Raw genomic sequence first — 14,883 nt, forward strand, 5'->3', positions numbered from 1 at the left:
GATTGAAATCATGACTTCTAGCACTATTTGCAAAATGCACCTTGCATAAAATCTAAATGATTAAAGAAATGAAGACGATTTTGATCGATTTTCTTTTCTTTTTGTGTCTTTAAGTACTTTTTCTTCATTAGCACTTAAGTACAGAAGTTCCTGATTACAAGCAACCACCTTAAGTACCATTCAATTAACAAAGACGTTTGTACAAGATCTATACCTTTCTGATATTATTGAACATCGAATCTTACAAATCCTACTTCTGCTTGTTGATCCCTGTGAATTAACTAGGATGGCACTCGCCTCGGGATAGAGGGATCCGGAATATGGCATATGAACACGTTGTTGTAGAATTTCCTACGTTTCACCTTTTTTTAGGAAAAATAAACAAAATTCAAAAGATATTATTGTTTAACCTAAATCATTGAAAATATTTTTTTCCTATTTAATTGGACTCACCAGTCAGAAATGAAAATAAAAAAGAGTTTAACCCTTTCCATGATGTCGTATACCAACACATATGACTCTCTTTGAACACCCTACGAGAGCCCTGCTAGACTTCGATCCCAAGCAGGCAGGATGGCGGCGACCACGGGGGGCGCCTCGCACCCGCTGGATGGACGTTGTGACCAGAGACCTCCGCAGCATCAACATCACACCCCAGCAGGCGCAGCTAGCAGCATTGAGCAGAGGGCGATGGAGAACTCTAGTGCATACAGTCGGCTCTACGCACCATGTGCAAGAGGATGAGTGAGAGTGAGTGAGTGAATGACTCTCTTTGCCAGTTTTACATATATGCATATATGTATATATGTTAAAGGTTGTTGTTTATTGTATTGGTTGCGAGCACAAGACATCAAGGCATGTACGTAAAATTATATTTTAGCAACCACGTGCCATTTTTCGAAAGTTTTATGTGTGTGCCTCACAGTTTTTTTCCAAACAAATCGAAGAAAGACAAAGTTCATAGAAAAACACGGTGCCAATATTGTTCTAAACACGTCATTAATTACGCTCCCTTATATAACACGTAATGTATGTAATGTTATGTAAAAACATCGCCAGACTAATTATGGTATAACTACATTTCATATCTATGCGTTTTAGCTGTAAAAGACTGAGTACTTGCTACTTGCCAGTAGTGTGAAGATGTCTAGGCGAGTAAAGCCTGGCAAAACATGTCGTATATATCCCAACGTCTGCCTTACACTCTGACTGTGGTCCACGGTAATAAATCTAAGCTCTGAGCTCTGTTGTATCCAACTTTCGTCAGTATCTAACTTTCGTAATATGCCGAATCCTGGATATCCAGGAATCGTCCTGAGCAGAAGGACGATTCCTGGATATCCAGAAATCGTCGCAAACAGGACGTTTCCTGGATAGACGACGGTGTTTATCCAGAACGTGTACGTGGGGGTGGAGCTTCCTGTTTTCGAGGGAGGAGACTATGCGGAGGGCGGGGGCATGTTGTTTTCGTCAGAAAGCCGCCATCTTTGTATCTCCCCGCAAGAAGATCGTGTAGTTTATTCTGCTGATCCTGGTGTTACAGAACTTAAACGAATGTTGATAATGCTACTTTGATGTTTACATGTTACTTACGTATCAGGCCCAAAATGCTTTTTGCGTAATGAATTAACAAATGGCAGTCAAGATGGGATAAAGTTACTGTTGTTTTCCGTACAGCGACACATTCACGGTAACGTGTTAATAGCATCCAGATGGCGTCTCTTTCTCACACAAGGCCTGGTCCACATCCTGGATATCCAGGAAACGGCTTGAACACGAGGACGCTTCCTGGATATCCAGAAAACGGCTTGAACAGGCTCAGGACGAATCCTGGATATCCAGAAAACGGCTTGAACAGACTCAGGACGAATCCTGGATATCCAGAAAACGGCTTGAACAGACTCAGGATGAATCCTGGATATCCAGAAAACGGCCTGAACAGGAGGACGATTCCTGGATATCCAGAAAACGGCCTGAACGCCTGACGAAAATAAGGAATTCTCCCGCCATTTTTGATTTGCGAGCAAGCGGTCACTGTGGGTCACGCACGCACCGCAATGGTATCCTGCACTGCGGGTGCCCCGTAATACTCTGAACGCATGTCTAAAGACAACCGTTGTCCACAACGATAGACAATAACAGTCGCACGACTATATTATGTGTTGTGTGTTTGAAGTTGTTTTTCGTGTAGCATCACATTCTATTTACGTGTTAGTAGCATTCAGATGACGTCCTATCATGGGGAGGGCAGCGGTCACTTCCGGGTTTTAATCTCTCGCAACTTGAGTCTGTCGAGGTCTCACGAGGTCGACCCATATATGGAAACATGGGCGTGCATAATAATGTTTTCTGTACTGTCAATCACCATGATTGACGGCACCGGAAGTACGAATCCTGGATATCTAGTTTTCGTAAGGTTTTTGGACGATTCCTGGAGCCGCCGAAAAGTAGATGCGACAGCTGTGCAATCACTCCTCTTGCGTCTCCGTGCAAAACAAATTATTTATCCAAAGATACAATAATTAACACAACAATGGAATAATTCTTAAAAAACTCGTTTATTAAACGTATCAAGTGCAAAGAAGCGCTAGCTAGTTTACATATTCTTTCCATCTCATGGACTGATAGTGACTCCATGGTGAGAGTATATTAAATGACACTTGTACGACTGAAAGCTTTGCTGCAGTGCGCCTTTGATTATGATTTAAAAAAAAGTTTCAGTAGGTTTGTTGTCTGCATGCACCCCCCCCCCGCCGTGAAAAAGCAAATTAGAAACTGCAAAGAGCCCAACCACCAGTTCGCTCTCTCGCTTTTCAACACAAATTCGATACAGAAACACCCCAATCAAATATCTTAGGAGCCTCCTGAATAAAAACTGACCATAGCCAATATTACCTTATAAGTTATATAGTGTCAATACAATATATATCATATTGCATTATTTAGAATGTGTACTGTTAATGTTGTGAAAAGCGGCGTGCAAGCTGATATGAACTTTCCAAGATTAGACAAACCTTCACCACCATTATGTACTTACTTTGCTTAGTAAGCGTAAGTTGATTCTTACTGCTGAAGATGTAACTCATATTGAATGAACGTGATCGTTTTTTCCATCGAACTGCTTTTCCAGATAATTAGTTATGCAGAATGATACTCATGTCTTGTGATTGTGACATTCTTAGTGTATGAAATATGGCATCTCCATGCCCAATCAGAAGTACGTTTGCTTTATAAAAACCCTTTTATTGTTGAGCAAAAAAGTCACCTATTCAGTAAAACAGTCACCTATTCAGTAAAACATAAAAACAGGCACCTGTTGAGTAAACACAGGCAGCTGTGTGTCTATGTGTGATGGTAATAATGTTTGTAACAAAGTTACAACATGACTTCTGCTTAACCGGCTCAGGAGAATTCTTGTTGAATTCCATCAGGAACCTCGTTGCTTGTTAAAGGCCGAAGACGGAGAAATTTCCACAGAACTTGGGTAGCAATCCTTCGGTACAGCAGGGGGAACTCCTCGCTGCAGATCTGAGGGAGAAAAGAGGAACAGTATAGATTTTCTGTAAATTATATCTATACTTTAGAGTAGTATAGATACAAAAAACAATAAGCTCTTTCACAGAGGTCAGAACGCATGTGCGACGACAGGAATTTTACTGAGGTAATATGTCAAAGGGTAAGGCCCCGAAATTGTAAACAGTCCTCGTCTCGACCATTGTTTCAATTTGCATAACAACATCTAGACGCGTTTGGTTGTCCAGATGGGTTTGGTTTTCAATTTCAGGGCCTTACCATTTGACATATTACCTAGAATTCCTGTTGCCGCACATGCGTTTTGACCTCTGTAAAAGAGTTACAACAAGGGGATGCTGTAAACGTAACTGCATGAATTGTGCTAGAACATGTGTGCTCTGTGTTAGGCCTGAGAAACAAATGTAGTGTTTCTAATTACGATTGGTAGGGGTTGACTTATTTTTGCCGTTTTTATTTTATTTCGGACGAAGTGATCCTACAATTGCATTTTAGCAATGTAAAGCTGAAATACATTTGGTACAGATATTTTCAACATCATATTGCAATTACTCAGATATACATTGCACAAGTATATTGATTAACGTAATAAATAAGTACAATATTTACTACATATTCTTACATTAACTGTTCAAAGCCCTAATCAATTAAAAGTGTGAAATACAGGAAATCTGTTTTGAATAATTTCATTGCCGAATTGACCAATCATGGCATCGCTTTTACTAGATATCACGCGCCTATTGAGTGTCGCTTCCCTATACCATATATGGTATGCTGTAACGCTGGAGCGCCAAGGGATGCTGACAATAGCCCCCAAATCTCCATCCATCACAGAATCATTTCGAAGTAGTGTATGCCAAAATTAATTGTTTAATTAATTACCTCATATAAAGTGCACACTCCGACGTTGGCATCAACACCTTTAGCTAAGTGCTCAATTTATTCGAGAAAATCCTGAGAGTTTTGGGTCGCACCAGTCACCCGTTCGTGTAGTGGAAGAGTGTATCATTAGCTTTACCTTCTCATAGTCGGCTGTTTTCATATTGGCTCCACAGAAAAGTCGTACTGGAAAGTCTCTGTCCATCAGTTCATCCACGTCCAGGTTCTTGATCCCCAGGGTACGTACGGTCACCTCTTCCAAATCTGGTACACGAAGAAAAAACGACCGTGTTCATCATGCCATCTTATGTTACGATTTTAAATCTTATATTCGTCCACAAAATAAAGCGGTTACCAACACACTTTCGATCAGTTCTCTAATCCTTATCAAGTTGAAATGACCCAAAGCCCATGTTACGCATCCATCCATATGGTAAATCGTGCAAAGCACTTGCAACATGAGCAAATACATGCCGCAAGTTGCAAGTAAGGCCACAGCAAGTAAATTTTATGGATGACATCCTCTGCATACTGCAAAAATAATGAGATAGGGCGAAAGAAAAACAAGATGGGTAAAAAAAAACAAGATGGCAAATATTCAAAATAGACGTTGCAGCAAGACTTGAAGTGACAAAATATGGCACCCCAGCCAACAAGGCATTCATTCCTGTATTTAAGAAGTGCACCAGTGTAGTTAAAGTGACACTAGTGTGGTAGACTGGAATCATTAACCATGTTGGCAACTTCACTCATAGCTGCCACTTTTACAGCTATTTATCAAGTTGCACCTCTGCAACTACAGTCAATGTTACAGAGTCTCTAGTGTCAATTCTACATTCAATGATTAGGTTACAACACAACCTTTACCCATTTTCGTTAATCCGGCCTTCCCCGAAGAAGAGAAAAATTCTTGTTTTTTTTCTTCTGAAATCAGGCGAAAATTAATGAGAGCGCGGATGTCATCCATAAAATTTACTTGCTGTGGCCTAATTGCAAAATGCAAAAGTCAACCCCAAGTCTAAGAAGAATATGTGAAAGACCAAAAATGAAGAATCTATTGTTCGCTATACAATACCATACTAGGCTGTGTCTAGGCTTTAGTGCACCTTTCCTCACCATTTAGATTTTATATTGAAGGCCAGGTGCAAATGAGGTCTTCATTCATTCATTATTTCTCAATTACATATCGTCGCTAGCTGGACCATTGCTTTTGATTTGCAAACAAAGTGTTCTGTTCATGATCTGTTTTAAGTTTTGTAACGAAACTCACCGGGATTCTCTTTCAGCTGCTGAATACTGTGGATAAAGCTGACAGAACCAATCATATCCTCCTGTAAAATAGATATCAATATGCATATATGTGATCCTATGTTGCTGTTGGTTCTTCTTATTGGCAAACCGTCTCAAACAATTGCATACCCTTCTTATGTAATTGGTCAAAGCAAATCAATACAGGTTATGGGAGTTTCTAAAACTTGAACTGAACATAGTATGTTCGATGAATAGTTTGACTTAGACAATGTGCAAGGAGTTATGTAGGATTCTTACGTAGGGTTCAATGTAGTCATGTAGATTTATGGCTTTAATCTCGAAACACTGCCAAGTGTAGGTTAGTGTATTCACAACGTTGAGTATATGCCATAAATTTACAGTACTGTTGTATACATTTTGTCAGTCAAACCAGTATACATTGATATGCAAATAGCGGCCTTACCTTAAAACGCGGTTTTATTATACATTTTATTATACGGCACAAGAGAACCTAGCCAACGTTGAAAATCGCTTCCACGCCCCCCTCCCCCTAAAATAAAAACCAGCCCCGTTCGAAGACTGTCACGGAGTATGTGACCTACGTACGGTTTATTTCTATTATATGTGATCATGTGATAATAATCGAAATCTTATGTACATAATTGATGAACTGCAATTAAAAATGTGCGAAACTCTGCATGTGTCTCGAAGGAGTAAGGTCTTTTATTAAACACTTGTTATAGATGTTTCCTACCTGGTTCACTCGGTTGACATTAGAAGCCTCCACAACCTCTTGATACAGGATGTCACCGAACTCGTCAGCTACGTTGTGAACAGTTGCCGCCTCGGCCAGAGGACCAGCTACCACAATGTCGTCAGTGGTGAACTATAGATTGATTAAATAAATTGATTGATTAAACTTCCTTCATCCTTCCCAGTTTCCTGTTGCAAGGTCTGCAACTAAAACGCCCCTGCAGTTCTAAAGAAAGCCGTTGGAGCGCGCAGACTTATGTCATTTCTTTCTGAGCTATCTGTCGCGTAAAGATCGTGATCTCTCTCTCTCTTTCTGTCTCTCTCTCTCTCTGTCTCTCTCTGAGGCTACTAAAACACCCGTATGTGTGCAAAATAAGGCTAGACATGAGATACTCGCACCGTTTACCGTTTAATAAACCCTACTTTTCGTGCAGTTTCAACATTAACTTCAACGTTGTCCAAATGTACACGCAATGATTTTTTTAGGTGCAAATTAATATTTCACTTACTTTCTTGATGTTGAGGTGATGTTCATTTGTAGCTCGCACCAGGTTGGAAAGCCCCTTAGCTTCGGTCGGGCTGAAGACTTTAACTATGCGATGGACGTACAACTGTGGATAGAAACACAGAACATTGAAACATTGTCAAGTTTAACCATGCTTTTCACCCAGACAAGCCCAATCGTGTGATGTTTCAGAAAATCTGTAAATAGTTCAACGTACATCTACGGAAGTAATAGGAAGTGTAAATCCTAATATGTCATACCACCGCGAAATATTAATTTTCCATTATGTCTTGTTTCATTGCAGTTCAATGATCACGCAAGTAAGGTTTTCATTAACTTGTGTAAAGTCGGACACCGTACCAAGTCAGTCAGTTCACTGTTATTTTCAGATATGTGTGGATGCTCAATAATCCATTCATATCAATAATAGATATATTATGTATATTTGTATATTCCTGTCACTATACGTTGAACCTGACTAGCATATGGAAAACATGTCACTAACAGAACACAAGCCGGCTTGCCGGCAGACCATAAACAATGTCCTTCCATGACCAAGTAATCGCTTCTAGAAATGTACTGAACCATTTGACCTTCTACTGTACTGTATTCATGATCATTCCTTCCTCCCTCCCTCCGGGAGGAATGAATGAATGAATGAACTTTATTGCACGACATTTGTACATGGTACCATTGTAAGGCAACGGTGATAAGTTAATCAATACAATGACTCGTCTAAGATCTATAACTACATACATGTATAGTACAGGAATGTGAACATAAATGGCGCATTGACATAGTGTAATTATAACATACAAGTTAAACAAGTCGGTCTGTTACTGTACAATAGATTCTCGCTTTTTTAGAGCATTGCAAATGTATTGGCCTAAATACGAAGATATGTAGTCTGGACATGACATAAGTAGATTGAAAGTACATGTGTTCGTCTTTGGTAAAGGTGTGCTAGATTTACTTGTGATCATATCCATTAATTTTTGTCTATCTACGCTATATGCAAGGCATGTCATTAGAAAATGATACTCATCTTCAATACCATCTTTACATGAAGGACATTGCCTCTGGTTGGCTGGTACATTACGGTACCGACCTTTTTCAATTTCCAAGCAGTGTGAACTGATTCTTAATTTGGTTATGTTAACAGCAAAAGCTTTATTACGAACTGACGAAAGGTAATTTTCAAGTGTGAATTGACTTTTGATTTGGGAATAAGTTTTTAGTTTGTTACAACTCTTTACTTCTTGTCGCCATCCAGAGAGAAATGCGTCTTTAAGACGTTCTTTGAATATGTTTCCAAAGTGTTTGGCATCAACGGCAGGGTTTAACCAAACACTTTGGAAACCATTCCTGCACAAAATGTCCTGAACATGTATGATCCAATCTAGTTCTTGTTCAACTGCTGTGTCATATGCCTTTTTTTACAATTCTATCATTGGGTAGAGTACGTAGTCTAAGCCAGTATTTGATAAGTTGTGTTTGTGTGTCAATATACAAAGGGAACATTCCTAATTCGCCTCTAATGGCGGCGTTTACAGAGCCTCTTGGGACACAGAGTAGCATTTTGCAATAGTTAAGCAGAACATGTTCTAAGTCAGGTATATCATAGGAAATGGTAGGCTGTTCTAATAAAATATTTCTATTAGCTAGTGTTTTAGAGTTATACAGAACATTCAACTTATCTTTGTATTTCTTAAAACGCACTAGGACAGGACGACAAGTTACTGTATCTGATTTCTTTCCAGTACGGGCAACCTTGAGAGCTATATCCTGTACGTTTGATCCCAAGATCGGGGACAGGATATTACAAACTTTCTCCCTAATGTTTTCATTTGGACATTCTTGTATATTATTCAAAGTTAAATCTCTGCATTTAACATTGGTTCCTAGTAGCTCACTACAATACAGTAAAATAGGTCTGCGGGTCGATCAACTTGAAAGGGGGGGGGGGGGGGTTGGTGTGCAAACAATTTTATTTTTAATTTTCAGTTTAATTTGGACATTAATCAAAATAGATTTTATTGTTTTCCATATTGTAAGTAATCCAATGTTTTTCTAAGATAGTAAACATTTTCTTTAAACAATGAAACGCGCACTAACGATGTTAATAGAGGAAGCCATCCCCCTGCCATGCCTGTACTGGTAGGTAAGTGTGCAGTTATTAGAATAACTGCACACTTACTGATAGGTTAGTGTGCAGTTATTCTAATATTAAACTGCACACCTACTGATAGGTTAGTGTGCAGTTATTCTAATAACTGCACACTTGTGACATTACGGCCTGATACCCCATAGGAAATGGGGGCCTCTGATTGGCCAACTCCATCTGGCTATATGATAATTACGGTTGATGAATAATCAACTGTACCAAATATGAACCCCACTCTTTATCACTACCGCAGCTTTGACCATTTGACCTTTATCTCATGACACGTCTGTGCTGAGCCGTGCCTAAATGTATCGTATGGAAATTACACACAAACATGCGGACAAACAAACAGTTCTTTAGGGCAAGAATGGATGGATCACTTTAGTGACATAGCTAACAACGCAGTCCTAAAAGTAAAGTATTGTCATACATGTATACATAAATCATAGATATTGTTAAATGATGAAATTCCAAATGCATTATCACATATATATATATATATATATATATATATATATACATATCGATTGTTAATCAAACAGTTAAAAACGAAGTGAAGTCAATATTGCCGTGAAGGAGATGTTGGAGGGTCATCGAAAAGTTGGGTCTTGAAAAATATAGTTTTCAATTTAAAAAAAATGATATTTAGCCATTCACTAACCTAATGAAAATATCATGTACACGTCATACTTTCTTTGACTCCAAAGGCAGGCTCATTGTTCCCGTGTACGTGTTCCCACGCAATGCTGCATTCTGGACAATGTGTCTGCGAACCTCGGAGTCTGTTGGAATCCCGTTCTTCTGCTACAAAGAAAAGTGGATGATCAATGGATGTAGTAAGCTTGTATTGACTTCGTCTTCAGTTGAATAAAGATCTTAGAATTGTCGTCACCTCATGCCAAAATGAATTGATTATATGGAGGACATCCAAATTTCAATCTGTACCTTAAAAATAAAAGTGTACGTTAGATCGTACACAGAATCTGCAATGACCACATGATGCAACAACTATGGAAAAATGGATACTAAGGTCGTAGCATGTCTCTTTTCCTCTCATAAAACGTTCTTATTTTATCCGAAAATTTCTCCATTCTGAACATGTTGGTCCTGGCGCAATTGAAGGTTTGCACACTATTAGGTGTACTGATCGACGAGTTCTTTTTTTTAATTTTCATCAGCTATTGTGTGCCTAGACGATGCCATCCATGTAATGGATCCATGGAGTCAAAGTCGCCCAACACATGCCATATTAATTAAAAGTTAGCATTACCTTTTTAGCTATACGTAACTTTTCAGTCGCCTTCTTTGGGTACATGGTCGGCTTTGTTGCCCGGAAGACGACTTCGTCTCGCTGGTTGACCAGGACGTGAGAGCTGGTCACTATGGAGTATTTCCCGCTTCTTCCTGCCTCCTCCACGCTGTCCAGAGAGAAGTAAGCTCTGATGGTGTCTCCTTCGGCTACAGGTCTCAGCTGCACCGCGTTAGAGATGCCGAGACCGAAGCGACCGATTTCGGAAGACCTGTCATTAAATATGTGTTAGGTATATAAGGGAACGTCTGCTCTATGAAAGAATGTCCACACTGAGTCGTGCCTTGTGTGAGACTCATTTGGGGACATCCGGGTCCCTCTTTTATCGGGTCTAGTCCTTGCTCTAATTCGCAGCAGATGTCACAATACAATACTGCCATGGGCTAACTGGCCACACATGGCCTATCGTAACACCCCTTCCCCCATGGTACACGAGCGCCCACGTCGTCTCAGATCTAGACAAATGTGTCATATCTAAAGGTTCAAGTCTAGGCTAGGTATATGTCGCTACTGATTATTACAAGTGCTGCAACTAGGACTCTACTGAACAGAACTATTTTGGAAGTAAAAGAAAGGAGATCGGCTTACTTTGACACAGCTAAGGACAGCGCCAAGGTCGCGAGTAGATGAAACGGAGGTTGGATTCCCGGAAGGCCCATCTGCCTTGCCGCCACATCATCACTGTTCAGCCTCCTGGTGTTGAGAAATGACGAGTTCCATACTGCACACCATGACGAATCCAAGGTCACGGGTACGATACCGGGGGTCCATTCTCCTCCGTTCATAGGGTTAGCTGAGAGTCCGCCTTTTCGCTGTAATGGCGTAACGGTGCCCATATCTTCCGCCGGTTTGGTATTTCTACTTACAGATGATTCTAACGCCTTGATCTTGCTGTGTGTCTCCAGAATGTGAGAGGCGCTGGGGAGATGAGGAGGCCCGATGAACTGTCGGTGTTCTTGAGCTGATCGCTGGTAGATTCTTACTCCCGCCGTGACTTGTTCGGCCCAGTCTATCTCTTGTCGTGTGGGAGAATATAGCTGGTTTACATATGGAACCAGCGATGGATGTACCACGATCATTCCTATTGGAAGACATTAACATTGCGCATGAATTGACCAGTGAGTGGAATATAGTCATCGGCAACTGTTTTCATGGCTTCAGTTTCCAGTGTATTCCTTAGAACGGTTTCTTGTGTATTCCTTGGAACGGTTTCCGGTGTATTCTTTCCCGTTGCAAGGGATTTCGGCGCTCAACGTAAAATGCTTCCAAAAACGCAGGCATGGGACAGTGAAGAAAATGGTGTTTGATGCTATTTTTGTGCCGATTGTAAGAAAATATAATTTCCCTTACTTTTCCATGGGTGGTTTTTGGGGGCATTTTGTTTTGAATGCCGAAAGCGCTCATATCAGATGCACAAGCAGTATCATAGATAAAGACAGGGAGAGAGAGAGAGAGAGGAGGGGAAAAGGATGGACAAAAGAAGACGAAGAAGAGAGGGGGGGGGGGGGAGTTATTTATTACCGTCAAATCCCAGAATCTTTCCCATCGTAACGTCACGCTCCAAACGGGGGAAGTTGTCCAGGTAGCTAACGCCGTCCAGCGCAAGTATTCCAGCAGCTCTCGCAGCGTGGAGAACATCGCGCATAAAAGAATGTACAATGGGACTGCTCAGAGGGGGCTTCCGGAAACACGCAGCTATGTCTGCACGTCCATTTATAAGCGCCGACATTCGTGGGGATGCCTGTAAAGGTACAAGAGTATGCCTAGTTCTTCATCACGTAGCATTCCACAGTTATCTAGTCAGTCTGTCCTGTACGTGATACATGAAACATACATGGCAACACATAACACAATACTAGTACAATCAACGTGTAAATAATACTGCTTCTCAAAAGCCAGATTCACGTAGTGATTCCAGAAATGGCTTGCTTTCCAGACGCGTGATCCTGCTAATACTTGACGTCAGCAATTGGTCAAACGTGCCCGGAAGTTTATAACGCCCATCGTCTCTGTTCAGTGATGGCATTGAATCACTGGACCGTACCGTCTTACATGACACTCAACAGGGCCACTTTGTAAGAGGCATAAAGGAAGCCATATACATCAGGGCACTTCAGCCATCACTGAACAGAGGCGGTGGGCGTTATAAACTTCCGGGCACGTTTGACCAATTGTTGACGTCACGTATCCACAAAATCACGTGTCTATAACTCTCGCGAGTTTGAGTTGTGAAGTGATTGATCATCAGTATTGATCCTGAAAAAGGCTACAGTGGTCTTTGAAAATTCGATCCGTGTATAGTTTTGTGTTGGAAGAAGTTTAGCATTGTACAATACTACCAATACAGATTAGCTAATGTAATTGTTACCTAGTAACCTTAATGTTGAATAACTGCCACCTATGATACAAAGATAAGCGAAGCCTATAAGAACATGACTTATAGTTCTAAAGGAAAATGTGTTCTTTTATCTAAGAATTACCTTTGCAATGGCCGGTGCGTGCCACAGCGCTTCTAAAGTCTCCAATATGGGGATGATCTTGCAGTGGCCGCGAGGCAAGCTGTTCTTTTTCTCCAACTCGGAGAAGATTCTGTCGACTTTCTTCATGTCGTCAGGAGAAGTGATCTTTGGTACAATAAAGCCCGTTAGATCAGGGTGGCAGAGGGCGTCTACTTCTTTCAGCAGTCTGGTTTCGTCACTGATGTCATTGATGCGTACGTACACAGTATGGCCGCGGAATATTCCGCTCTTCATGGTCTCAGCATACAGCTTCAGAGCAGAATCTTTCTGTCCTTTCGGTATCGCATCTTCCAAATCCATGATGTATGCGTCAGCCCTGGCTCTGCTGTACTGTTGTAAGCTTTCGGGTGAATTCTTCAGGAACAGCACGGACCTCATGAGCGGGGTGGCTATCGATGACCGTTCCCTGCACTGGGCCAGGCATGCGCTAGGAGGCGTTTTCCATTGGCGTGCCAACAGCACCATCTTGCGGAGACTGCTGTACTGCATCAGTCTTGGAATGAGCGCCATTGTTGAACAACACCTGTTTAGAAGGAGAAAAACACGTGTACAGTTCATACCCGTCTATAGCACCCGCGCAAGGGACTGGAGAAATGTCGCCACTAAAGACAGGTGGCCACTGTAGAGAAAATGTTGATCAATTGATGTTGTATCCAACTTTCGTCAGTATCTAACTTTCGTAATATGCCGAATCCTGGATATCCAGGAATCGTCCTGAGCAGAAGGACGATTCCTGGATATCCAGAAATCGTCGCAAACAGGACGTTTCCTGGATAGATGACGGTGTTTATCCAGAACGTGTACGTGGGGGTGGAGCTTCTTGTTTTCGAGGGAGGAGACTATGCGGAGGGCGGGGGCATGTTGTTTTCGTCAGAAAGTCGCCATCTTTGTATCTCCCCGCAAGAAGATCGTGTAGTTTATTCTGTTGATCCTGGTGTTACAGAACTTAAACGAATGTTGATAATGATACTTTGATGTTTACATGTTACTTACGTATCAGGCCCAAAATGCTTTTTGCGTAATGGCAGTCAAGATGGGATAAAGTTACTGTTGTTTTCCGTATAGTGACACATTCACGGTAACGTGTTAATAGCATCCAGATGGCGTCCCTTTGTCACACAAGGCCTGGTCCACATCCTGGATATCCAGGAAACGGCTTGAACAGGAGGACGCTTCCTGGATATCCAGAAAACGGCTTGAACAGGCTCAGGACGAATCCTGGATATCCAGAAAACGGCTTGAACAGACTCAGGACGAATCCTGGATATCCAGAAAACGGCTTGAACAGACTCAGGACGAATCCTGGATATCCAGAAAACGGCCTGAACAGGAGGACGATTCCTGGATATCCAGAAAACGGCCTGAACGCCTGACGAAAATAAGGAATTCTCCCGCCATTTTTTATTTGCGAGCAAGCGGTCACTGTGGGTCACGCACGCACCGCAATGGTATCCTGCACCGCGGGTGCCCCGTAATACTCTGAACGCATGTCTAAAGACAACCGTTGTCCACAACGATAGACAATAACAGTCGCACGACTATGTTATGTGTTGTGTGTTTGAAGTTGTTTTTCGTGTAGCGTCACATTCTATTTACGTGTTAGTAGCATTCAGATGACGTCCTATCATGGGGAGGGCAGCGGTCACTTCCGGGTTTTAATCTCTCGCAACTTGAGTCTGTCGAGGTCTCACGAGGTCGACCCATATATGGAAACATGGGCGTGCATAGTAATGTTTTCTGTACTGTCAATCACCATGATTGACGGCACCGGAAGTACGAATCCTGGATATCTAGTTTTCGTAAGGTTTTTGGACGATTCCTGGAGCCGCCGAAAAGTAGATGCGACAATTGACCACGAGCAAAAAGTTACACATGTTTTCGCTAGCCACTAATCTTGCTTAGCCTCCATAGCAGGCTCTCTATGGCCCTTTTTTGGCACTTTTGCTTTTGTACCGGGTCGCTGGTGGCTGGC

The 14,883-nt window shown here is 41.6% G+C and overlaps 1 protein-coding gene across 2 annotated transcripts in view; it reads right to left on the reverse strand.

The window, feature by feature from the left end:
- Window positions 1–2,536: 2,536 nt before the first annotated feature.
- LOC118410555 overlaps window positions 2,537–14,883 on the reverse strand; it is a 16,238-nt gene continuing 3,891 nt past the window's right edge. Inside the window, exons 2-11 of one of the 2 annotated variants that reach the window (XM_035812328.1) lie at window positions 12,873–13,434; window positions 11,914–12,133; window positions 10,981–11,473; window positions 10,354–10,603; window positions 9,774–9,884; window positions 6,924–7,025; window positions 6,416–6,547; window positions 5,681–5,741; window positions 4,550–4,674; window positions 2,537–3,528 (exon numbers count right to left, since the gene is read on the reverse strand). In XM_035812328.1, coding sequence (XP_035668221.1) covers window positions 3,403–3,528; window positions 4,550–4,674; window positions 5,681–5,741; window positions 6,416–6,547; window positions 6,924–7,025; window positions 9,774–9,884; window positions 10,354–10,603; window positions 10,981–11,473; window positions 11,914–12,133; window positions 12,873–13,421 — 2,169 coding nt within the window. In that variant the 5' untranslated portion in view covers window positions 13,422–13,434 and the 3' untranslated portion in view covers window positions 2,537–3,402. Of the gene's footprint in view, window positions 3,529–4,549; window positions 4,675–5,680; window positions 5,742–6,415; window positions 6,548–6,923; window positions 7,026–9,773; window positions 9,888–10,353; window positions 10,604–10,980; window positions 11,474–11,913; window positions 12,134–12,872; window positions 13,435–14,883 lie in introns of both variants that reach the window. The other variant, XM_035812327.1, reaches the window with a different exon arrangement.

This window comes from Branchiostoma floridae, chromosome 2 (genome assembly GCF_000003815.2).
Source record: "Branchiostoma floridae strain S238N-H82 chromosome 2, Bfl_VNyyK, whole genome shotgun sequence".
Classification (NCBI taxonomy): Eukaryota; Metazoa; Chordata; class Leptocardii; order Amphioxiformes; family Branchiostomatidae; genus Branchiostoma; species Branchiostoma floridae.